General features: G+C 36.5%; 1 protein-coding gene across 2 annotated transcripts in view; it reads left to right on the forward strand.

Moving 5' to 3' along the window:
* The window catches only part of FBXO8 (F-box protein 8), a 68137-nt gene that overhangs the window by 14130 nt on the left and 28906 nt on the right, over positions 1–25101 (forward strand). For both annotated transcript variants that reach the window (XM_010595624.3, XM_003415816.4), the window contains exons 2-3: positions 9852–10188; positions 13361–13487. In XM_010595624.3, coding sequence (XP_010593926.1) covers positions 9860–10188; positions 13361–13487 — 456 coding nt within the window. In that variant the 5' untranslated portion in view covers positions 9852–9859. The remainder of the gene's footprint in view (positions 1–9851; positions 10189–13360; positions 13488–25101) is intronic.

Here is a 25101-nt window from a genome sequence, read left to right on the forward strand (position 1 = left end):
GTGTGAGTTTCGACCGATACCTTCTCATCTTTCATGATATCAGGGAAGTTTTCTGCCAAACAAATCTTCAACAATTCCCTCTGTGTTTACTGTTATCCCCCCCTCTTTTGGTACTCCAGTCACTCACGGGTTATTCTCTTGATTGAGTCCCACATAATTCTTAGGGGTTTTATCATTTTTTTAAATTCTCTTATCTGATTTTTCCTCAAATAAATTGGTGTTAAGTGCTTTATCCTCAATCTCACTAATTCTGACTTCTGTTACCTCAATTCTGTTCCTCTGACTTTCTACTGAGTTGTCTAATTCTGAAATTTTATTGTTAACCTTTTGAATTTCTATTTGTTGTTTCTCTGTGGATTCTTGCAGCCTGTTAAATTTGTCATTATGCTCTTGTATAACCTTCTTATGTTCCTTCATTGCTTTGTCCATGTGTTCCTGGCTTAGTCTGTGTTTTGCCTGATCTCCTTCCTGATCTCTTGACTAACTCTGTATATTAATCTTTTGAAATCTGCTTCCAGTAATAATTGTAAGACCTTCTCTTCCTCCAGGAGGTTTCCTGGTTCTTTGTTTTGGTCACTTGCTGAAGCCATCATGGTCTGCCTCTTTATGTAATTTGTTATTGACTGTTGTCTCTGAGCCATCAATAAATTATTATGGTTATTTATTTTATGTTTGCATACTGCGTCCTCACTTGTTGTTTTGTTTTGCTTTGATATGCCCAAATAGGCTGGTCGTTTGAGCTACTTTGATTATTGGCATCTTTGAAGTTCTCTCGTCTTGTCACTAGGTGGTTAGAGCTGCTACTAGGTATGTGAGTCCAGTAGTCCATTTACTTTTGTGTGGATTCAGCTCAGGTGTCCAGGTTGTCAATCACCATGTGTGTGGTACAGCCTGTCTCCTACAGTCCTAGATGGGCAAGGTACATAAGGGCGATTAGAACAGGCACAGGTACCTGGCTGCAGTAAGGGGTTATGTGCTGAGCAAGGTAGGGGGCTGATGGCTGCCCCTGAGTGCCTGGGTGGAAGGCGTGTCCCTGTTCCCTAGAGCACGTAGGTGGGTGGGTTTTGCAGCTGGACTTTGGGCACCCAGTGATGATGGCTGCAAGGACTGGGAGGTACCACTTATTCTTGGACCCCTGTCTCGGGTAGCTAGGTGGAGCCACCACTCCTCAGGCCCCTGATGTGGGTAGGCAAGGGCCCTGCTTAACGGGTAGGACTGTGTCTGATGTCACAAATCTGTCACTCCCCCTTAGCTGTTGCAGTTGAAAATAGGCTTCAGATATGTATGCTTTTGTACTATACTAATGAGGGCCTATGCTGTTGAAATGGGCCCACACAGGTCTAGACAGGAGCGAAAGGCATTCAGAGTCCGTGGACCCCTTATGCCTGTGCGTAGGCAAAGGGACTGTGCCTGCCCTGAGCTTTAGGGGAGCAGACGGATTATTTTTTCTGTTTGTTACTTATATGTTAATTTGCCCACTTTCCAAAGTTGGAAGAATGGCTCGGGGTGTGTGATGGGTCCCGCTTCCAGTCCAGGAGCTTGTGCAGAATCTCTGCCGCTCAGTTTCTCTCAGTATAGAAAACGCATCCTAAGCACTACTGCTTGCCTCAGCCTGAGCACATCAGCCAATCCAACCTACAGGGTCCTGACCAGGTCAGGTGTGGCAAATCCTTGCTGCTTCTGAACTGTCTTTCCCCCACCCACCACTCAGTCTGACTCCTCAACTTTGCCTTTGATATTCAGGGCTCCTAGATTGTCATATATAATCAATTCACTTGTTTTTTCGGGTCTTCGCTGTAAGAGGGACTACAGGGAGTGCCTAACTACTCTACCATCTTGGCCACACCTTTCTCTATTTAAGAGAAATCACGTTTTCATCTTGCACAGGTGAGTTTATGAGCACAGGGGAGAGGTAGCGGTCTGCTGTCCTGTATACACACATCATCTCATTTAATTCTCACAAAAATTGTAAGAGGAGGAAATTATCTTTATCACCTAGGCAAGGACGCAGTGACCCAGAGATATTAGGCTCCTGAATTTTGTTGCTCATTTTACTCTAGGTATCTTCTTTAAGTAGGTTCTGCAGGTATATAAGCTTCTGGTTTCCTCTCTGCACTATTCCAGACTATTTTCCTTCTTTCCCTACACAGCCTCATCGTTAACCACTCCTCTTTCCACTTTTCATGTTATAAAAATCTGTTCAAATCTCAAGTCCACTGAATGTCCTGTTTTCATTCTCTTCTAGGTTGTTTCTATCTTTTTATTCCTTTTCTACTGTTTTAGTGGGAGGGAAAGGTGATAAATACATGTACTCAGTCTTACATCTTTAACAAGAATCTAAGAATTAAGTGTAAAAGTTATTTTCAAAAGGGTATCAGAACATTGTTTCTTCTTTTCAACTGCTACTTTTTATAAACCACAAATTATTGATGAGATGATACCCTACCCCATTTATATTTTTCCTGGTCCTGGTTTAAAACCTACTCTTAAAACCATGTTACCATGAATAGAAATAACATTAGAGTTTAGAACATTAAAACTAAGCTGTGTGTAATACCAGAAAAGTTTTTTGGAAGAGAAAACGCTCTCTCTCTATATATGCGTAATAACCCTTGCTGTAACTTGGTTAGAATGTTGTCAGATGGGGGTACAGTAGATTATTTAGAAGTGGTAGTGGCTATTTGCTCTGTAAATGGACCTTTAAGCAAGAAGCTGTGTGCACACTTTTAAGTAGATATTTTTCAAAGGCTTTTTGTATTTCTGAATAATGCTGGAATCTTCCTAAAATCAATTAGATAGATAGCAGCCGTTGAGTAGACTGACTCAGGGTAACCCTATGTATGACAAAAACAACATTGCCCAATCCTGTGTCATCCTCACATCCATCATTGTGGGTATTATGCACATCTGTCTCACCTAGCGTCTCCCTCACCCTTGTTGGCCCTCTGCTTCACCAAGCATCAGTCGCTGAAGGAAGGTATGCTTGGTCCAAAGCAAGCGAGTATGGCCGTGATCTATTGGGATTCATGAGGTTTCCATTAGCTAATTTTTGGTAGTAGATTGCCAAGACTTTCTTAGTCCGCATCAGAGCATTTTTGTGGCTGTGACTTTTCAGGGGCAGATTGTCATGCCTCTGGGTGAGTTTGGACTGCCAAACTCTTAGTTAGTATCCACATGTTTACCCATTTGTACCACCCAGGGACTCCAAGATATGATAATATATAAACCAAAATATGAAATTCTTATATGTAAAATTAAATAAGTAAGATAGCTGTCTCTCAGCTGATGTGACAGGTTTATCCACAGTACCCCTGAGCCTTCGAGGTTTCTCAGTTTGGTTACCAATCCCTATTCAATAGCCATCAGTGCCAGTCTTCTGAGTCTCCTGGTCACTACCATGCTACGTGAGTGCATTTGAGAGCAATTGGGAATTGAAACTGAGTATTTTGGCCTTAAACCAAAGAAGAATATAATAGCTCTGAGACACAGGAGTATTACTTGACTACTGTAATAATAAGCAGTAGCTTAGTAAACAGTCAAGATTCACTTTTATTAAATTAAACATTTCACTGACAGTGATTTAATAAACAGTCAAGATTAATTAAATTGATAGCTATGTTTGTGTAACTCCAGGAAAATAAAAATATTTAAATCGTATTCATTTGCCTGTTTGATCCTTGTTTCATTTCGTTTGTCATAAAATTTAAAAAGTAGTTCTGGGATTTATTTTGTGCTAATCATTGTCTGTAAAGTGTAAATTTAAATTTAGTAAACAGTATTAGTATCTTTAGGAGCACTGATGGTACAGTGATTAAGAGCTATGACTGTTAACCAAAAGATGGGAATTTCAAATCCACCAGCCACTCCTTGGAAACCTTATCCTATGGGGCAGTTCTACTCTCTCGTATAGGGTCTCTGTGAGTCTGAATCAAGTCGACGGCAAGGGGTTTGTTTTTTTGGTATCGATATCTTTGTTTATAAATATTATCCAGCCGATGTCCAAGGTTACAAAGAAAGACATAACTTAAACACAGGCAGTGGATAGAACAACATTTACTCACATAGAGAAGGGGCAGAGCAAGGTCAGCTTCCGTAGTGGGCCCTGGTTCCCATAGCTAGCAGGTCACTCCCCGCAGCTGACACAGGTCTAGTGGACTGCATGCATCCCCCTTGTGCTGCAGTTGAGAAACACCATTCCTTCCCTGCCAGGAGCAGTGGGGTTGACCAGGTGCCATGTGACACCACATTTATAAGCAGAACAAAGATGTACTCATTAGGCCTGTAACAGGGAAGGACTTCCCCTAATAAGGAAGAAGAAACCAGCACAGAGGGAGACACAGTTCCCAGCGTCCATTATCAGGGAATGTTCTGGCCCCAAGGCTTCTGATAAGGTGGCTCGGGTGACTGTTGCAAGGCCATACAACAGACCATCCTCCAAACAGATATTAATTTTATTACCATTCTGACAAATAAGGAGAAAATATAATATTCTTATTGCCTTGAATTTTTTCCCAATAATTTTTTTTTTTCTTCTCTGAAAGGAAGATTTTCAACTTTGAAATCTTCTACAGATTTTTTTTGTTAGCATAATTTCTCCTCTGTAACCTAAGTAATTTAGAAGTTTTTGTTTATTCCTGTCAGATGGTAAATAATGAAGTAATGTTTCTACTTTTGGAGATCAAGAGAAAATACATTTGGTTTCATTCTGAGGCTCCTTAGAAAGAAGTTTAAAAATCCTCTGCACAGGATAAAGAAACTTTAAACGAAATAAATTCAAATTAAGGTGAATAAATGAGTTAATTTACCAATCACATTGTAAAGTTATATTACTTTTCACAATTATTCACTCCTTCCTGTAAGAGGATTATGTATCTGTTGATATTCTGATACAACTTGTTGAGTCTTATTGACTCTGGGCTTGATCATGTAATAGTCTTTGACCAGTGATATATTAGTAAACAACATAAACCTTTTTCAAGCAGAAGTTTTAAATGAGATTGTGTAGGTTTTAGCTTGAACTTTGTCTTTCCTTCCCCTCTATTATGAGACTGGGAATGTCCCATGTAAGGGCCGTTTCATCAACCTGGGTCCTGGATAAGAAGACACTAAAACAAAGTGAAGCATACACACAGATAACCTATGGCAGCAGACATATTCTAAACCACTTAGATTTTTGAAGCTGCAGTCCTAGGGTGGTACAAAGGTTAACATGCTTAGCTGCTAACCAAAAGGTTGTCGGTTCAAGCTTGCCCAGACGCTCTCAGAAGAAAAGCATAGCCATCTACTTCCAAAACATCAAACCCAAAACCAAATCTTTTGCTATCATGTTATTTCCAACTCATAGCAACCCTATAGGACAAAGCAAAACTGCCCCCATAGGGTTTCCAAGGAGCAGGTGGTGGATTCAAACTGCCCGCCTTTTGGTTAGCAGCCTGTCTTAGTCATCTAGTGCTGCTGTAACAGAAGTACCACAAGTGGATGGCTTTAACAAAGATAAATTTATTTCCTCACAGTAAAGTAGGTGAAAAGTCCAAATTCAGAGCATCAGCTCCAGGGGAAGACATTCTCTCTGTGTTGGCCTTCTCATCAGTGTTCCCCCCAGACTAGGGGCTTCTTCATGCTGGGACCCCAAGTCCAAAGGATGCACTCTGATCCCGGTGCTTCTTTCTTAGTGGTATGAGGTCCCCAACTCTCCTTGCTTCCCTTTCCTTTTTATCTCTTGAAAGACAAAAGGTGGTACAGGCCACATCTCAGGGAAGCTCCCTTTACATTGGATCAGGGATGCGACCTGGGTAAGAGTGGTGTTACAATCCCACCCTAACCCTTTTAACATAAAATTACAATCACAAAAAGGAAAACCACACAATGCTGGAAATCATGGCCCAGTCAAATTGATACACACATAATTCAGTCCATGACACAGCCATAACTCTTAACCACTGCACCACCAGGGCTCCTCCAAAAGATCAGGCGTTGAAAAACCGTAAGGAGCACAGTTCTACTCTGATACAAAGGAGGTCACTATGAGTCAGAATTAATTAGATGGCAACTGGTTTTTTGGTTTTGATTATGCAACAAAGTAGACCTATACAACCCTACGATGCATTTGAAGAATTGTTTCAAGCACCTCCTTATGTGACAATAATCTCAGGAGGTGCTTCAGTTATAATTGGCATATATTTAGTATTTTTGTGTAAATTGTATAGCTTCTTACATATTAATTTTTAAAGTAATTACCAATCTTTTTACATATACATATAGTAGACATCCATAGTACTGAAAGCATTTGAGTTATTTTAGTTTTCATAAAACTTCATTGATACTAAATTTAAAAGATTTACATTAAGTTGTTGGCTTTTCTCAAGTCAAAATTTGTCTTTCTCAAGTCAATGGCAGCATTGTAAACTCAATCGCATGCTTTATTTAAATATCAGGTATGTTTTTTTAATGTTATGTAAAATAGTCTCAATCTGCAACATCGTTGAATACAGGGACTTCAGCAAGGATGTCTTTAGCTAAAATCTTTACTCAAATTCACTTGAACTATAAGGAACTTGAAATCATGCAAGAAGCCAGCATGAAACTGTATCATATTTTATGTCTTTATTAGAGCCAGATTGTTCATGATAACAGAATAGCCTCTTTCATGCCACTGTTATTGGCACTATTGTTGAGCATGCTGAGTGAATGTATTAAAATTTTTTTTTAAGATAATCCAGGTTTTGTTGTTGTTTTGTCTTTTGGTTTTTCTTGATTTGGTCATGGATATAAAAGAATTGCATTTACAGTAAAAGAACCATGTTTGAAATAACAGGTTTTTTTTAAAGGAGACAAAGAATTGTGTACCAAAGCCTACACAGTTGTACAAATAACAATGTGAGGAACTAGGTTCTCGTGGCACTTAGAAATCAGGATAGTTGAAATACCAGTAAATAAGTTTTACCAAAGTGCTCATCATCTTCATATATATTTCTCTTAATGAAAATATGGTTTTGTCCAAACAAAGTGATAGCTAACACATATTGATCGTTAGCCATGGAATGAACTATATTTACATTATCTTGTTTAATACTCACAATGGCCTTTCAAGCTATAGGTATTAGGCATTATCATTATTATTTTTCCACATTACAGGTGAAGAAATTAAAGCTTAGAGTGATAAAGTCACTCACCCAAGTTCCTATAGTTAATGACTGGTAGAACCAGGATTCAAACTCAGGTCTGTCTGAATTCAGAGCCCACAAAACTGTGCTGCTTCCGTGAGTTGCTCCACAACTTATGCAATGGACGGCATGCCCTTTTTGAGAATTGTGTCACATTTCTGACAGTCACAACCTACATTCCACATACCTACCACCCTAAAGAAGAATTGAGTTTGGGAATGAAACACTGTTGATACCCTTTCCTTTCTCCAAATGCTAGACTTATGACATTAATCTTCCTCAGGGTGATTTATGGCCCAGACGAAATCATCCAGTGTTCTTAGCCAGTATCAAGGACTGCTGTAAAGGGAAAAAGAAGTCCCGAAACGGCAACTTGCAGTATTGCTTAGCAGCAGAATAGACTGTGAGGTATAAGCTTGCAGTTTTCGTTGTCTGAACATGTGAAAATGAAATATAACCTTGCCCAGTTTTCTTTGAATTATGTGTACATGAGCCTCAACCCTCCAACCTCTCCAGCATTTTTCTTTTTTTTTTTTAAAGAACCAGCTGCTAGCTTTACCTCTTTCTACCTGCCGGATGCTTTCTGAATCACAGTATTCAGTGCTCAATTTAAGTGGTCCCCATTAAAGTCCAGAGCCTAGGGAAATCACCAGGATTCTCTGTTCCCTAGCAACAACCCTGAGAGTAACAACAGCTGCTTAACCATATGTCACTAGAAAGATGTTATAGTAGAACTATACAGAAATTTATGTTAAATGCCTGAAATCTTAAAATTCAAACATGATAGTTACCATGTTTGATTATTTACCTTTCGTTGTGCAAAGGCAAAAGAGAAGAATAAATTTTGTGGTTAAAATGACAGCATATAGGCTAGATGAGCTTGACAATTAATGCAGTTTCTAGGCATTTTCTTGCAAAGTTAAATACGAATAGCCCTGATGAAAATAAAATACCTTTCTTTTTGACTGGGAGTCTTAAACTCAAAATTAAGTTTTACTTATGTTGTAATATGACATGGCACATTCAAACATTAAGCAAACATAAAAAAAAAAAAAAGCTCCTTATAAATTTTGTTGATAATCTGTATTTTTAAGAATTTAATTTTTATAGTTTAGCCATACATTTAGGAACTGATACTATTATTGTGGTATGTGTCATAGGTGAGGGAGGCATCTTTGGGGGCTTTTTTACTAAATTTCCCCACATCTTTAAATTATTTAAGTATTGATTCTATTCCTTCTTTTTCTGCTCCTATCGTTTTATAGCTTAAGCTTTTGGAATTCCATGCAGTTCTTTGTAAAGGACGAGTTAGAAATTATACTGGACTGTTTTTTCTGTTTTGACCAAGTGACCCATTATAGTGGCCATTATCCAAACAAGAGCCAGTAACTCAGTAAATATATAAGAGGCTCATGCCTTTTTTTCAGCCTTAAAAAACAATCTTTGACATTCTTTTAAGTTCTACTCAAATTTGAAATTATTCCTAATTTCAGAATTCCTGGTCACAGTTTTGTGAGTCCTTATTGTAAACAGCTAATTAAAACCATGTTTTAAGTTCAGGTCATGCTTATGGTCATGGAAGTTATTTGATATATATATATATATGATTTTTGTGTGGGAATCAGTATTTTTCTAAATTTTTGAAAAATACATGTCAGTAGTCAACTTGGGTTTATAAAATAAAAATTTATTTGGAGGACAGATCATGAAAATAATTATTTGTATTAGTTAAGAATTTTTTCTGGTTTAGTTTTTCTCGGTGAATTTGTCCAGAAAAAGGCTGCATATTTTAAAGCCAACACCAAATAGGAAGTCTTGGCCAGTTGTTTTCTAAATATTTTTATACTTAAAGTCCAGTATACATAATAGATAAGAGTATAGCTCATCTAGTTGAAGGTCAGTGTAACAGATAAATGAATATAGCTGCTGTGGTTAAAGGTCACGTAGAGGTGGGAGAGACTGAATACACCCTCCCTGGCACCTCTGAGAAATCCATAGGGCTGTATGGAGAATAATTCAAAAATTAGTCAACAGTATGCTTTTTAATTTAAAGGAACAACAAAACCAGTCAGTTATTACTGATCTATTTTTCATGGAGTTCTAGGTGTCTAATTTATAAAGTTTCTGAATTAGACTTCAGGGCCCATGTTACATTTTATTATAGTCTACAGCGTAAGTGTACACTGGCAAGAATTAAACTAAAAGCCTGTTTCACAGCTGTTATGCATCTGGGAGTTTGGTTAAAAGGGTCTTGCTAAGCTTAGCCTGAGTTGTGATAAAAAGCAGGGTCTAGAGACCTTTTAACTAAAGTCCAGTGCTCTGATCAGAGCTATATTTAATACTGGCCCATAAGTCTACATAATTATAATTTGTAAGAGTCTTTAGGACATCAGTAACTTTTAAGTCTTACCAGGTGAAAAATGATTATGTCACCTGTGGACTTTAAAAGTAGCTAGCCAACTGAGATAAAGATGACAATCAAACCAAATATTTTTGAAATTTTCTGTCTCAGTTTTGAACTTACAGTGTTCCAACTATTCATTGTAACATACTACTACTTTTAACATGCCTTAATGAGGAATTTTAATTCCGATTAATGAATGCTTCGTGTCAGATTTGTTATATCACTGAGAAAGATGGGTTACTTTTTTAATGTGAGCCTCTTGTTACACTCTGGCTTTCTCCCAGTCTTGCAGATGGGTCAGGGGCTGTGGAGAGTGGCCAGAAACCAGCAGCTGCAACAGGAAGGCTATAGTGAGCAAGGCTACCTCACCAGAGAGCAGAGCAGGAGCATGGCTGTGAGCAACATCTCTAATGCCAATCCTCGTAAACAAGTCCAAGGCGGCATCGACATATATCATCTTCTGAAGACAAGGAAGTCTAAAGAACGGGAAGGATTCATTAACTTGGAAATGTTGCCTCCCGAGCTAAGCTTTACCATCTTGTCCTACCTGAACGCAACTGACCTTTGCTTGGCTTCGTGTGTTTGGCGGGACCTGGCCAATGACGAGCTTCTCTGGCAAGGGTGAGTCCAACCCACCGAGGTTTGATTCAGATATAGCTTTACGAAGAATCACGTTTAAGTGTTCCTTTTAGAATAGGTATATATGTATAATGAAATATTTATTTTTAACTTGTGTTTGTACTTTGAGTTGTTTGTCATTAAAACCTGGAAAAATAAGGATTACAGTTATCACATTCAAAGGTGATACTGGGAACAGAAAGACAGTATAAAGGAATATATTCTGATTATGAGTATTCTAATCGCTTTACAGTCAGGTTACCAATCAAAATGTATTAGTTTATTGTAAATCAGAAATTGTCAGTTTATTCTAAAAATACAGCAGAATCGTGAAATGAGAATTTATAATCCGAAACTTAGACTGTTCACTCGGCTGGTATCGTTTGTGTCTCCCGTGTATGCGTCCTGTCTGACAGGTAACCATACTTAAAAATCCATAAACATTTCCCAAGTCTTATTGTTTTCATTGGTTACGAATGGAGTAGATACGTGTTTTTTATTTTAATTTACCAGGTACTTCTTTCTGTCAAAGGTGCCAGAACATTAACTAGTGAAAACTTTATCTACTGTGGTAACATTAGGTAGAATAATCAATCTACCTGCTGAACTAGAAGTATAGCATCAAAATTTAGCAGCTCTTGTACCAGTTTAAATTTAAACTCTAAATCTGAGAAAGTTTGGCAGAATAGAATCTGTTGTATTGAATCTAAGCTACTCCTTAAATTGCATCATGTAATTATGGGCACGTGATTTCTTTTCTTTTTTGTCTTTTTGAGTCCTGAAGAATTACTGGAGCAGGGATTTTCTAGCATTCGTGACCAAAGTATATTTAAGTTTTATTATTTCAAAATGGGATTTCACCAAGATATACACCATACCTAAAAAAAAAAGTCTTTTTAGACTTAAATAATAAAACTTAAGAGAATTAATAAATTGACAAGCTTTATTAAAAATGTTCTGTCATTAATGACATCCACATTTTAGGCTTTCCAATGCCACAGAATTACAGTATTAAATATAAGTTCATTTCTTAACCTCTGAACAGGTGAAAGTATCATTATCACCTTATTCCTTCATTGCTTTGTCATAGTGAAGATAACTGCAGAAGTGAGAGGGAATCCTGTTAACTAATCGTGCTTACAGTGAATTGCCATTATTAATTTTTTAATTATTATGTGAGCATAAGAGAAAATGAAAGTACTTTAAAACTGGCTCATTCTTTGTTTGTAATCTCTGTCCTACATTTTAGTATTCCCAACAAACATAATTTGTGTTCTTACAGCTGAATTTACTAAAAAAAAAAAAAAAGTTTATTTCCAGGCTTACCTGAACTAAATCAGAATGTATTCTTCATTTGGTATTTAAACCTGGATTTATTCACTTCTGAAAGAAATGTTTCCTTTATTGTTTATCATGTAATGATGCCTGTTCTTGTGATACTCGGATTTTTTTTTTCCTTAAGGGTAAATTGCTTGTGCTCGAAATAAAAGGCTGGCTTAGCTTTTTTTTTTAGCTTTTAACTTTGCATGTGTTGAATACTTATTAATGTTGGGAGGTTCTGTTGCTTTCACATAGTTTAGTAATAAAGCTAAAAGTTATAGGACTGGATTGGAGACACTGCTGAAATATTGATAATTTTCTAAGCAAGCTATTATACTTAGTTTTAGAATTAATGATCTCATTGGTTGGTAAAAATAATACAAAGGTCTAAATTAACCAAGAAAAGGATGTTCTCATATTAAACCCTCACAATTTTTGGTGTTACAGGTTGAGACAATAACTTTTTCTTATTTTCCTGTACTTTGTGGAGGGGGAAAAGAAGGAATTTTCAGGCGAAAGTCAATAATGAATGCCAGGAAGAGAAACTATTTGAATATGTTTATCTCTACAAGTAGCAGCTGTTTTTGAAAACACACAAAAGAAATCAGAGAATTTTGAGGCAAAGACTCATTAAAGGTGTATCAAAATATAGTTTCAGTGTTCAGTATGTCTTAGAGAATGCGCTTATTGGCTTAAGCATCTAAGTTATAAGAATTTCCAGGCATTATAATGAACCAGAACCAAACCTGTTGCCTTCGAGTCAGTTCCGACTCATAGCGACCATATAGGACAGAATAGAACTGCCTCACAGGGTTTCCAAGGAGCTGCTGGTGGATTCGAACTGCCAACCTTTTGATTGGCAGCCGTAGCCCTTTACCACTGCACCACCAGGACTCCAGGCATTATAATAAGATAAATTTTAACTTTCCACTAATAGCCAGTAACTAATGCCTCAGAACAAATCTGGAAACAATTCTCCCAATATTTAGAAAATAGTGTTTTGATTTACAAACTCGTAGCATTTTAGGTTTTATAGAATTTTTACACAGTAATGTATCAATGTGATGGAAAAAAATCAGTGTCTTGAAGCAATATCTTAAAAACAGCTCTGCTTGACATCATAGCTTTTGATGTATATGTTGAAGTTGTGGCGTTAAAAATAATTTCTATGCTTAATATGTTTGTTAATATGTGTATTGTTAGAAAGTAGAAAGTTCTTCCCACCCCACCCCCACCCAGCAATCTTTTCCTGCATCCAATTTAGAGAGTAAATCACAGTGGAATACATAGCTCACTTAATAGACCCGATTTAGCTTATTAATGAAAGTTTAGCTTATTCGCTTATTAAGATTGCAAGCTCTGGAGTAAGACTTCATGGGTTCAAATTCTGCCTGTACACATATTAGGTGTGTAACCTTGGGCAACTTATTTAACACCTCTGTGTTTGTTTCCTTCTTTGTAGCACCAACATCATAGGATTGTTATAAGGATTAAGCAAGTTAGTACAATTAAAATGCTTAAAATAGGACCTGGCATTTAGTAAACAGTAAATGTTAGCTGTTATTACTATTATTATCAATAGTTTATATTTAACTTTAGGTAGTACTCATAAGTATCCTTAATCTTCATTACTTTCAATTAAGTGCTATCAAAATTGCTAAATTTCCATCGCCTACCTGTCATACTCTAGAAAACAAATAAAAAGTAAGTAAAAAATTAAGCATTTTAAACCTTAGAGCTATAAGAGCTAATAGTCTGTCATTTCACGGTACTATTTTGTCATGTGTATTCATGTTTAACCTAGGAAGTTAAATACAGTAATGTTTTCTTGCCTCATTTACTCTTATTTTTACAGGTTGTGCAAATCCACTTGGGGTCACTGTTCCATATACAATAAGAGCCCACCTCTAGGGTTTTCTTTTAGAAAATTGTATATGCAGCTGGATGAAGGCAGTCTCACGTTTAATGCCAGCCCAGAGGAGGTAGGTGAAGTACTTAAACATTTGTAATAGTTGAAGCCTTTTACTGTTTTGCTGCAGCTTTCCGGTATAAAAAAATTACAAGTAGAGTAACAAGCCATTGAACATACCTGTTCCATCACTCAGAAGCCCAGTATCTGAAGTTATTGCAACATGACACAGTAATTTTCACTGGAGTGTCATGTTCTACCCTTTCAGGGCGCACACTCTGTGTGGCAGCTTCCATGACATTTATGGAGTCCCCTTCTGGACCTGACTGAGGTGTTAGGACAGTATAATTGGACAGCACAGAATTCTGATAATCAGAATGTAGACTGTGTTCGTTACATTCTGTCTGCAGTATTTCCTTCCTGTTTTATTGTTTCTACTTAGTAAAAATGTTCCTTTTATCAGAGATAATCACAGAGGACATGGTTCTAGTTTCTGACATCAAAATGCTGTTTTTAAATAATACCTTTACCAATATAATGCCATGTGGACATAGAAACTCAAGATTCTGTTATAAAATTGAACTACTTTGTATTAATTATTCTTTCTCAAACTAATGCGTAGAAATGATCAAAATGTGAAGACCATTCTTTCACTGATTTTTTGTGTTCCGATTTTTATTTCAACATATTCTGGAAAATTTCAGATTTTCAGAAATGTTTAAATATCTCCTAGACTTATTCTTACAGATCTAATGGGTAATATACAACACTCAGAGCAACTACTTTTTTGATGCATTATTTTCCTATGGAAAAATTTAACCGACAGTTGCTTTAATTTACTTAATTTTCAAAAGCTTTTTTTTTTTTTTCATTTGTTGTAGAGATAGTAAGCACTACGTAAATCATGTGGTCAAATATTTTCTAAAAGTATCTTTTGCCATGTTATAATTAAGGAAGTGTATCTACCATGTAAAATACTTGAATATCAAACAGAAGTACTCATTTTGTAAATATGTGTATATAATACAAATAACATCATATTTCAAAAAGTGAATTGATTTTCACTTGTTATATATGACTTCTTCCTGTGCTAAAATTTTTATGTACATAAATAAGAAATAAACTCCTTTGCGAAAGTTCACGGATACACATGCTCATTATCAGTTGCCTTAGCCTCAGAAATATAACAAACTGTATATGTGTATAAAATAAAGCCTTGTAGAATGTTTCAGTTTAGATATATGTTCCCTTTCTCTTCTCCACTGTTTAAAGGGGTTTTACTTTCAATGAATAGAAGACTGATGCTCTAAATGAAAATAGAATGATTTATAGGAAGTTAAAGTTCAAATTATATATTGGAAACCAGTATTAGAATCTCATGGTCTGTCCTTAGAAGACAAGCTATTTATCATAAGCTTAGGTTTTGCTACTTATTTCTTTATCGCAGATTTTTTCTGATGTCTTTTATTATACTATATGCTTGTTTTTACTTTGTTCTCAGTTAAATCCCAGGTATCTTCCTTATAAATACATAGCAACAGTGAGCATGTCAGCTTTCCGATCTTGCACTGTGGCATGCTAGCTCTCTACAACAGATCCTACTGCACTTATGTATTTGAAGAGTGGCATGGTTTCAGGGCCTCCGTTATTCTTAATTCTGTTAGAATTAGATGTTAGTTGTTGCTAACTAAAACAATTTATATGAAGAGCTTTATAATAAAATCTATATTTTACCATAGTCTTATGAAATAAGATGATTACTGGAAAAGAACTGAGGCAGAATAGTACGATGTTTTATTCTAGACATGTAAGAATCAGGAAAGGCAACTATTGCAAGCCCCAGTCTTTTGCCCAGTCTTTTTTTTTTTTTTTTAATCAACATACTGGCTCCCGTCATGAATTATACTGATTTTAGTAAAACTGCTGTCTTCTATTCATATCACTTGGAAATCTTATATTCTTAGAAAACATAACTTGGTAAGTATTTACAACTGTTGATTTACAAAGTCAGAAAATATAGGTATAACTGCTGATACTGATTATGGTAAGTAGTCATTTCTCGCTCGCTAAAGGAATACCAGTTTAAACAAATTATAAAGCCATCCTTCTTATGCAAAGATGAAAATATATATTGGGCCTCATATACTAGATGAGTAGTTTTAAATATATGAATTGAAAAAATGAGATGTAAAAATATGTTTCCACCTTTGTAGCTACATATACCAGACTCTAGAGTTGTTGCTAGTACCTCCTCTAGAGTGTTTGGAGGTAGACAGAGAAAAGAGAGAAATTTAATTCCTTTTTTTATCTGACAAATTTTTCTTTTTTATATTTAACCCAGTGATTGCTAAAAGAGAGGATTGAAGTTATTAGTTAAAAAATAAGATTTTTTTGATCTTCCAATTTTACTTATCCATCCTACCTGCCATTATCATTGAGAGTTGGCTGTATTTTCTTTTTCTTTACTTCCTGGATTGATTTAAAGCTGTCCTGGGGCATTCCAGAAGTATTGAATTTGCCAGTCTGAAAGGAAGGGCATAGAGCTGAGAGGCACAGAGCTGAACCACTCAAAGTGTCAAGTAGCTCCAGAATTCTGATTCTGTACTTTTTCGAACACCAGTAATTTAGCAGGTGTCAACCGAATACCAGAATAGAATTCTTTGTCAGAATGCACTTAGACCATAAATAGGCAGAGAAAGACATTGGAATACACTTGATAGGTGCGGAGAAGTGAGGGAAATCACTTTAATTGTCTAAATTCTGTATTTTCTTTCATTGACTAATATAAATAATTACTGTCAATTTGGTTAATTGTTAACCAAGCCAAGTCTTCCAAATTGAAATCATGTAAGTAAAATAGTTATCCTGATAGATGTTATTACAAACAACTTGTCTGTATGAGTCACACTTTAGCCATCAGTAGAGTGGCTCTTGCCAAGTGTTGAGTAGTAGAAATAAGGGAGTACTTGTTGGAGATTGATTTACTTCCTCCTACTGGAGCACAGTCATTGGGACGTATTATTTTGGGTTCTTCTAAGCCTGAGAAGTAAATTAGTTTTAACAGTATATTTAAATATAAGTGGTGTTCATTACAAGTGCCTGAGATGAGATGTATACAATTGTTCAGTATTGTAAAAAGTCTTTTTCATAATTTCTAGTTCTGTACTTAAGATTTTGATAGCAAGCATCATTAAAATATTATAAAAATAAGAATACTTACAGCCACAGGGAACAAGATTCTCCAAAGGACACCGTTCATGTCATGGATGTGGGTAACCAAACTCCACAGCACCTGCTGGCAGTGGCTCATGGGGTGGGGGAGAACACCTGCACAGTTTGTGGTACGATTATCTGGCACGCTCTTGTTCTATGCATGGCGTTGTGATCTCAGCTGTGTGTAACGTCCTGATCTTCTGCATGAGCTTGCTCACTTGGTGGCAGGTGCCCACATTCTAATAAAGGAATGTGCTGAAAGCTGTCAATGTGTATTAGGCTGTATTTCTTCTGCATGTACAAGTCGTGTGTGTCATCTTTATTCCATTAGCAGTTTTATAATAAAGTAATTTTACTTACCAACCCATAAGCTATATTCCTTGTGTTGCATTTAGTATGTAAAACACTTTATTGACATAATTTTTTTTTAATTCAGACCCTGAAAAATTGGTAGTGAACATAGTTTAACATTAATCTATTATAGGCTTATTTTTGTTTGTGTAAAATATATTTTTAAAAGGAGGTTTTGTGTGTGTGTGTGTGTGGTGTGTGTGTGTGTTTTATAGTAGCCTCAATAAAAACTAATGGAGTTGGATAAAAGAAATTTTTTAAAACTATGTAAGCACTTTTTTCCTGTGTTCATACAGAAAGACTCACATGCATACAATTTTATGTATTTTACTAAATTTGTCTTGGATCAAATCTATTATGAGATATATTCTTTAGATCAATTTTTCCACAGGATAAATAGACATAGTTAAAGGGGTTCCCAAGTCTTACAAATTTGGGCAGTGATAGGTTATGAGGAGTCAACTTATTTTAAAACTTTTCAGACCCTTTTGTACATTAATATACATTGTGAATATCTAAGAGGAGGATGTTTTATGCAGTGTTTTCCAACTTCATTTGACCATGGTATCTTTTTTTTTTTTTGGTAAAAAAATATTGCAGGGGGCACATTTTGAGATACACTAGTATAAGATTTCTGTAATTGTACTATGTATAAATAAATATGTATTCTTAAAGAATAGACATCTAGATTGAAAGGTTGTTCCCTAACAGTTATCTAACGCTTATTTTACCTATAGTCTAGTCTTTGCTTTTATTAAAAATTACAGATTTGTAATTATTTTTTTGTTTCCTTTGGTTTTATAGTTTTTATTACAAAAATATTGAGAGTTCAGTCTTCATAGACTGGAAGGTTTTTCCATGTTATGTATGTTGATTTTCATCTAATATGTTAAGGACAGTACCAATTTGGAAAATAAGGGTAAGAGCACTAACCTGAGAGTACTATTGAATTTACATTGATGTAAGTATCCATGCCAAATAATTTGCTAAATTAACATTATAGTTGTTATATTCTTGGTGTCTGCTTCTCTACACTAACTCTATTACATCTTGGTTTCTCTTGAAACACACAGATGCTCTCATTGAAGGCTGGCAGGCCACTAAGGTGCTTTTAGTTTTGCCTTCTGAGGTTTTATCTTATCTTTAGTTCTATAGGCCTAAAAATTTGACTTTATCTTTCTGATGAAAGTGCATCAGTTTCTCTTGAATCAACTTACTTTAGAGGGCAGTGAGTAAGAACCTAAGCTGAGCGGACAATAAGACATGTATGCTTTGAACAATGGCTGATCGCATAAGGAAAGAGAAAGATAAACTCAGATTCCTAGGTTCTTGGCTCATGGTATAAACTAAAATCTACCTGAAAATAATTGGGTCCTCACTGCCCTTCACTATGCTGATCCACTCAGCTAATTCTACATTTTATCATCTGCTACTTGTAATGCCCTGGATGTATCAGCTAGGATGTTTTTTGGCTGCAAGAAACAGAGAGCCTAACTAATAGTGACTTAAACTATATACACTTACTTATTTAAAAAGAATCCTAAAGATAGGTCTCCCAGAATTATTTCAGTGATTCAGTGATCTTATCATTGGCCCTCAGGGTATTGGCTTTTGTCCTCTCGATCACAAGATACCTCTCATAGCTCAGAGTATTACATTCTCACATGATAGTGCCCCCTGTGCAAAGAAGGGTGAGAGGGCAGAAAAAACTCACTCCTCATATTCCTTACCCTTATTAGGTGAAAAAAAATCATTATCAGAAGCCTTCAGTATACATCTGCTAATTTCTTATTGGTCAGAACTGTATTACACGAGCACCCCTTGACCAGTAGAACAAAACTGGAAGGATTGCATGGTTGGCTTAGATGTACCATGATTCACAACTGAAGCTGAGATGCTAAAAGCAACAGAGAGAAGGGAATAGCCTTTGGGCAGGTACTCCAGTGTCTGCCCTACTATCTTAACTAGTGACCCACTTGCAAAGTTTGTAATTTGGCTTCTCGTTTCTTGTCTCTGCTAGTTTAGAGCCCTTAGTACCCAAAGGAAGAATATTGACACCAGAGACACAACAATTTGAATTGAAAACTGAGACTACTTTCTTCCCATTTTAGGTCCTCTTTCCACTAAGCCAACAGACCAAAAAACATACATATTTTTTTTTTCCCACTAAGCCAACAGACCAAAAAACAAGAGGAGGTAGTTATGTTGTGGTTGGGGTGAGTAAGCCTAATTAAAAGAGGGAAGTAGTTATTACTGCACCATTGAGAAAAAGAGGAGGCCATAGGTAGAACTCACAGGATGTCTTAGAGTTCCTTCTAACACCACAATATCCTATGATAAGAGTACTGAAAAGATCACAGTAGCCCTGTATGGGCAGGGCTTAGATCCCATTACTCAGACTTCTCACTAAAAAACCTCAACCATCTGAGAGGCTGGCTCCATTCCCAGCCCCAAGAATTGAATGTAGATTCGTCCAAGCTAAATCATGTTAATATGCCTCTTTGCTTCCATGGCTTTGATGTAATCCAGTTCTGACTAGAAGATGGGAGGAGACATGTGTGGGAAAAGATTTTTTTTTTTTTAGGTTTTAGAAAGAGGCAAAAGGAAGTAATGCTTTGTGTGTGTTTGTGTTTCCCTCTGGACATTGGCGTATGAGGATGTCATGACGGCCACCTGCAACCATCTTGCCGTTATGAAGGGTTTTAGCCACACACTGAGAATCGCAAATTGGAAAGAAAGAAAGAATTGGGCGTATTATGCCATCTGTGAGGCTAACAACCTTGGAGCCATATTAGTTTGGAACTTCCTGTTATAAAAAAAAAATAAGTTAATAAATCCCTTTAGGTTATTTTGAATTGGAGTTTCTATTGTTTGCCACCCAAAACATCCTGATTTATTGTCTTTTTTAATGATCAATTTTATTTTCATTGTTATTGAGAATATACACAGCGAACATATACCAATTCAACTGTTTCTACATGTACAGTTCCATGGCATTGATTAGTCTTCAAGTTGTGTTAACTGTTCTCATCCTTCTCTTCTGAGTTGTTGTTCCCCCATTAATATAAACTGCCCATCCCCAAAGTTTCCTGTCTAATCTTTCAAGTTGCTGCTGTCAGTTTGATCCCATATAGATAGATTTTTAAAGAACATAATGCTCAAGGCAGACATTCTTTACTCATCTTGATGTATTCTTCTTATTGTTATTATTAGTGCTATTACCAAACTCATATGAGTTTGATATGTAATCCTGAACACAATTACTTTTTATAAAAATAAATGTTCCTAATTCTCTTTAGTAGAGCAATTAAGTGTTGTTCCCAAATTTGTTGATGAGAATGTAGTTAGAGCAAAAGGAGAGGAGTTCCCTCATGGAATGTAGCTTAAACCGCTATCCTCTCTGTAAAGATTGTTTTCCCGAAGGAGCTGGAATGCTGAAGTTCATTGTCAAAGTCTTCTTCTCTTGATCAGCATTGGAGTCAAAGTGCAAAATTATGGCTCTCAGACACTGAATTGCATTCTCTGTCTAGTCAAGTTAATACCTTCAATTCTGGTTATAGCCAGTCAAGACCTACTAAACAGGAGGCCATTCACTTTTCTCAAGGGCAACCTGGTGTGTGTGTGTATTTATATTTATATATATATAAATAGATACTTATTTTTAATCATCCATCATATGTAGATTTCATAGTTTAAGAAGGCAACTTTATCCTGGGTCAGCTTCATTTTATACCTGACTTAACCATGCTGCAAGCTGACCCTCATTTTTTCCAAGAGTCATTCTAGCGTGTAGTTAAGAATCATTGCACAGAAGGAGGTTCGTAGACTCAGGGTAAGGCTTTTAGAAGCTTCAAAGAGAAACAAATTGCCAGAACCCTCTTCTAGCCTGAATCTATTAGAAAAGAGATCAAGTCTAAATTATTCCTTCGTTCGTTCATACAGCAAACCACCTGACACATTTTGCTCCTATTTTCCTTTATATGCTGTGATAGATAGATGGCTACCATTGAGTCAACTCTGACTCATGGTGACATTATGTACAACAGAACAAAAAGTTGTCCGGTCCTGAGTCATCCTCATGATCTCCAGCGTATTCGAGTCCATCATTGTGGCTGTTGTGCCAGCCTATCTCACCATGGGTCTCCCTCACCGTCACTGGCCCTCTACTTCACCAAACTTGGTGTCGTCCTCCAGCAATTGATCCCTTCTGATGATGTGTCCAAAGCAAGAGTCAGATGGTGTCCTGTTGTGATCCATAAGGTTTTCATTGGTTAATTTAGGAAGTAGATCACCAAGTCTTTCTTCCTAGCCTGGAAGCTCCACTGAAACCTGTCTACCATGGGTGACCCTGCTGGTATTTGAAATATCAGTGGTATAGCTTCCAGAATCACAGCAACATGCAGGCCACCAAAGCATGACAAACTGACAGACAAGTGGTGGACTGTGCTATGGGAGACACTGATTTGTTATCTCATTATTGAGATACTAATTTGTTATCTCATTTGGGTAAGAGTAAACTGGAATTAATGGGCAATGTACTCGTTTAGAATTTTAAACTAGAGGAAATGATAAAATTAGAATATTTCAGCACCTTCTCCACCCACACCACTTGTACCACCAATCCCAAGTAATAAAAAAGTGAAATGCTAAAATGAGCAAGATTTTTTCTTCTTTGTTTGAATTTTATTTTTGTTACCAGTTTAGAAAAATGTACCTAGAGTCTTTGCAATGTTATATTGTTTTAATTTTAAAGGAAAATCTGTTTGCTTTTTATTTCCTTATTACACTCTGCCTGACCACCATGATACCTCCAAAGCGTTTTTCCTTACCTTATGTGTCCAGGGTTTCATTGGAACTTGATGCCACTTTTTAGGTTTACATTTTCAGCTTTAATGTCCAAGGTAGTTGTCTCTCCTACATGTCTTTCCTGAATTTAGCAATTGTTGCTACCAGAGTCACAGTAGATGTCACTCCAAAATATGAGCTCTCCATCTGAAATCCGAAAGACATCTCCTCCATTTTTGGGTGTCATCAATTAAGGCATCCATCTGTTTGACTGCTGCTTTTAAAGCATGGAAGCATGAAGGAAACACTGCATGAAATAGAATTTTTTTTAACCAACTAACTGTAGTGTACCTTTATCCATAAGATTATGTAACACTTTCTTCTTTTGTATCATAAATAAAGTTTTTAGACAATGACTTCATCATAATCAAAGCCTAAAGGTTTTTGTGAAACACTTTTGGCCATTGTCAGTTAAATACAGCATCACAGTGACATGGTGCTTTTCATCATGTGGACTGGTGACTTCAGCCTTTGAGAGTTTATAATTTGAGGCATTTCAAACTATACTGAGGTTTTATCTGCACTTCTTATTTGGTTCAACTCATAGTTTGGTTTGGTTTGGTTTTTACTTTTTCCCTTAGTTGAATTATCCTTAAATGTTAACAGCTTCTCTTGAAAGTCAACTGAAAGCTTTGTACAGATAGACTCAGATATTCATTAAGTATCTCTGGCACTTACTAATTATGTGATTTTGGTCTTGGGCAAATTACTTAACTCTCTGTGCTTCCTCCCCATCTGTAAAATGGGGATAATGATAGTACCTATCTAATGATGGTGTTGTGAAGATTAAACGAAATAACATATGTTAAACACTCACTGCATGTGTTTGTACTACGGGTACAACTATAACAACATATAAGAGCTAGTAGGCCTTGTGGTTCTTCCTTTCCTGGAACTTTCAGATTTTAGTAGGTAGCTGTGTTTGACAGTTGAGTAATAGTCCTTGAAGTGTCTATCAGCCACACCAGCATCTTCTAGTTTTAGTGCTACTCTTTGCCTTTAGTTGCATTTCCTGGCATGTGATGAGGAGCCCCAGTGGCTCAGTGGTTAAGAGCTACGGCTCCTAACCAAAAGTCAGCAGTTTGAATCCACCAGTCGCTCCTTGGAAACTCTGTGGGCAGTTCTACTCTCTCCTGTAGGGTCGCTATGAGTCAGAATCGACTTGATGGCAACCTTTTTTTTTTTTTTTTTGACGTGTGATAAGCAGTCTTTTGCATATATAGTGACTTTTTGTTTCAATGGTACTGCTTAGTTTAATCTTTTTTGAAGACATTTTCAGCAACAACTAATACTGTTGTTGATTGCTGTCAAGTTGATTCTGACTCATAGTGACCCCATGTGTGCAGAATACAACTACCCCATAAGGTTTTCAAGGCTGTCACCTTTTCGAAGCAGATCGCCAGGTCTGTTTTCTGAGGTGCCTCAGATTCGAACCGTCAGCCTTTCCACTAGTAGTTGAGTGCTTAACCGTTTGTGCCACCCAGGGACTCCAAACAGTAACTAGGGGTCCAAAATAACTTTGCAATTAAAACAAGTACCTTGGTGCTATTTAAATACCTGAGCTGAAATGCTGGTAGAATGAACAGATATTTTCATTACTTGAATAACTAAGTATACACAGGTGCTAATCCCAACTCACTTCTCTGCTTGTCTGCTATTGAGTTTTTTTTTTATTTATTTCAAATTGTTTCAGAATTGTTAAAACATTTATAAACATACATCTTAAAAGCTACGTTACAAAACTAGAGTTTTTACTTATTTACAAAAGTAGAATTATTTAAATAGTTGCATGTAACAAAGGCAATATTTGTGATTTTTATAAAACAGGAATTCTAAATAAGCAAACATCAAAGATCAAATGTGTCATTTTCTCATCCCTTAACCTGACAGAGTTTTATCTCCATATTTGATTAGAATGCTTTCTTTTTCCAGTGTAGAGACAGGTTAGAGATAAAAGGGGCTTTTCTAGGAAGTTTGCCGTAGCTACCAACGTTTGCTGTAATTACAGTAATGATGTTTATAACTAACTTGTCAGTAGCAATTTATCATTTAAAAAATGCCTTTGTGTGCATCATCTTATTGAGCCATCCTAGTCACCGATGTGTTATTTTACTATTTGGAGCTGAAAAACTAACTGAGTCATTTAAGTAAATAAAATTGTTATTTATTTAAAATCTTAGATAACGAGGTTTCATGTAATTTAGTCTGATATCGTTGCTTTCCCATGAAAACGAAGAAGAAAGATCTGTTCTATACCTCCCCTCCATTTTACTGGGTCCCTATTAGAGGGAATTTTCTATTTTTCCTTTGATTTTCTTTTAACATGTGAACTTCACTATTAGCAGCTTCTGTGTACAAATGGGATCCCTGGGTGGTACAGACAGTTAATGCATTTGGCTGCTAACTGATAGGTTGGCAGTTCAGGTCCACCCAGAGACATCTTGGAAGACAGGCCTGGTGGTCTACTTCTGAAAAATCACGCACTGAAAATTCTACTCTGACACCCATCGGGTCACCGTGAGTTGGAATCAACTCATGGCAAGTGGGTGGCTACAAATAATTTAAGGTGTGTGTGCGACTGTCCTTAGCAATTCCTCAGTATCCTGTACTTCAGTATATTGGAAAGTCTCCATAAATTTTGCTTGGAAGCCAATCCTTGCCATTTCAAACAAGGTCTGTAAATAAACTGATTTCATCCCCCATCTCATACTCAGAACAGAACAGTGTGACTCTTCCATTATCCTCCATACAAATGTGATGTTCTCACCATTTATTTCAGTGGCTGTACGTATCAGAGGGAACTGGCTACAGGATATTCACACTCTCTCCTCACAACTGTCGCTTCTCCCACATGAGTACTCTCTCTTCTTCCTAGGGAAGGGAAGAGATTGAAATCACAGTCCAGATTGCAAACTGACATCAAAACTATCTTCATATTTCCTTCTCTATTTTAATTACTGTCTTTGCTCTTATTGTGAGTAACGCAGAGCCTTCTGGTGAATAGGATAATCATGAGTACCTCAGTAAGAGGATAGCATTGCTTGTTACTCATTTACGTAATCTTTCTACATAAGACAGCTTTAAAAACTGAACATAGGTTTTACTTTTGTCTTTGAATCTAGTGACTAGATAGGAAGAACAATTATAATATGTTTGAGTAGTTGAAACTACCATGAATAAAATCAAGGTGCAACATTTCTGAAGTATTACACATAGAAAAGTGTACAGAAGGCAAGAGAACATTTATTGCAACACTTAGTGGGTAGAGTGAAATTAAA

Source organism: Loxodonta africana, chromosome 21 (genome assembly GCF_030014295.1).
Source record: "Loxodonta africana isolate mLoxAfr1 chromosome 21, mLoxAfr1.hap2, whole genome shotgun sequence".
NCBI lineage: Eukaryota > Metazoa > Chordata > Mammalia > Proboscidea > Elephantidae > Loxodonta > Loxodonta africana.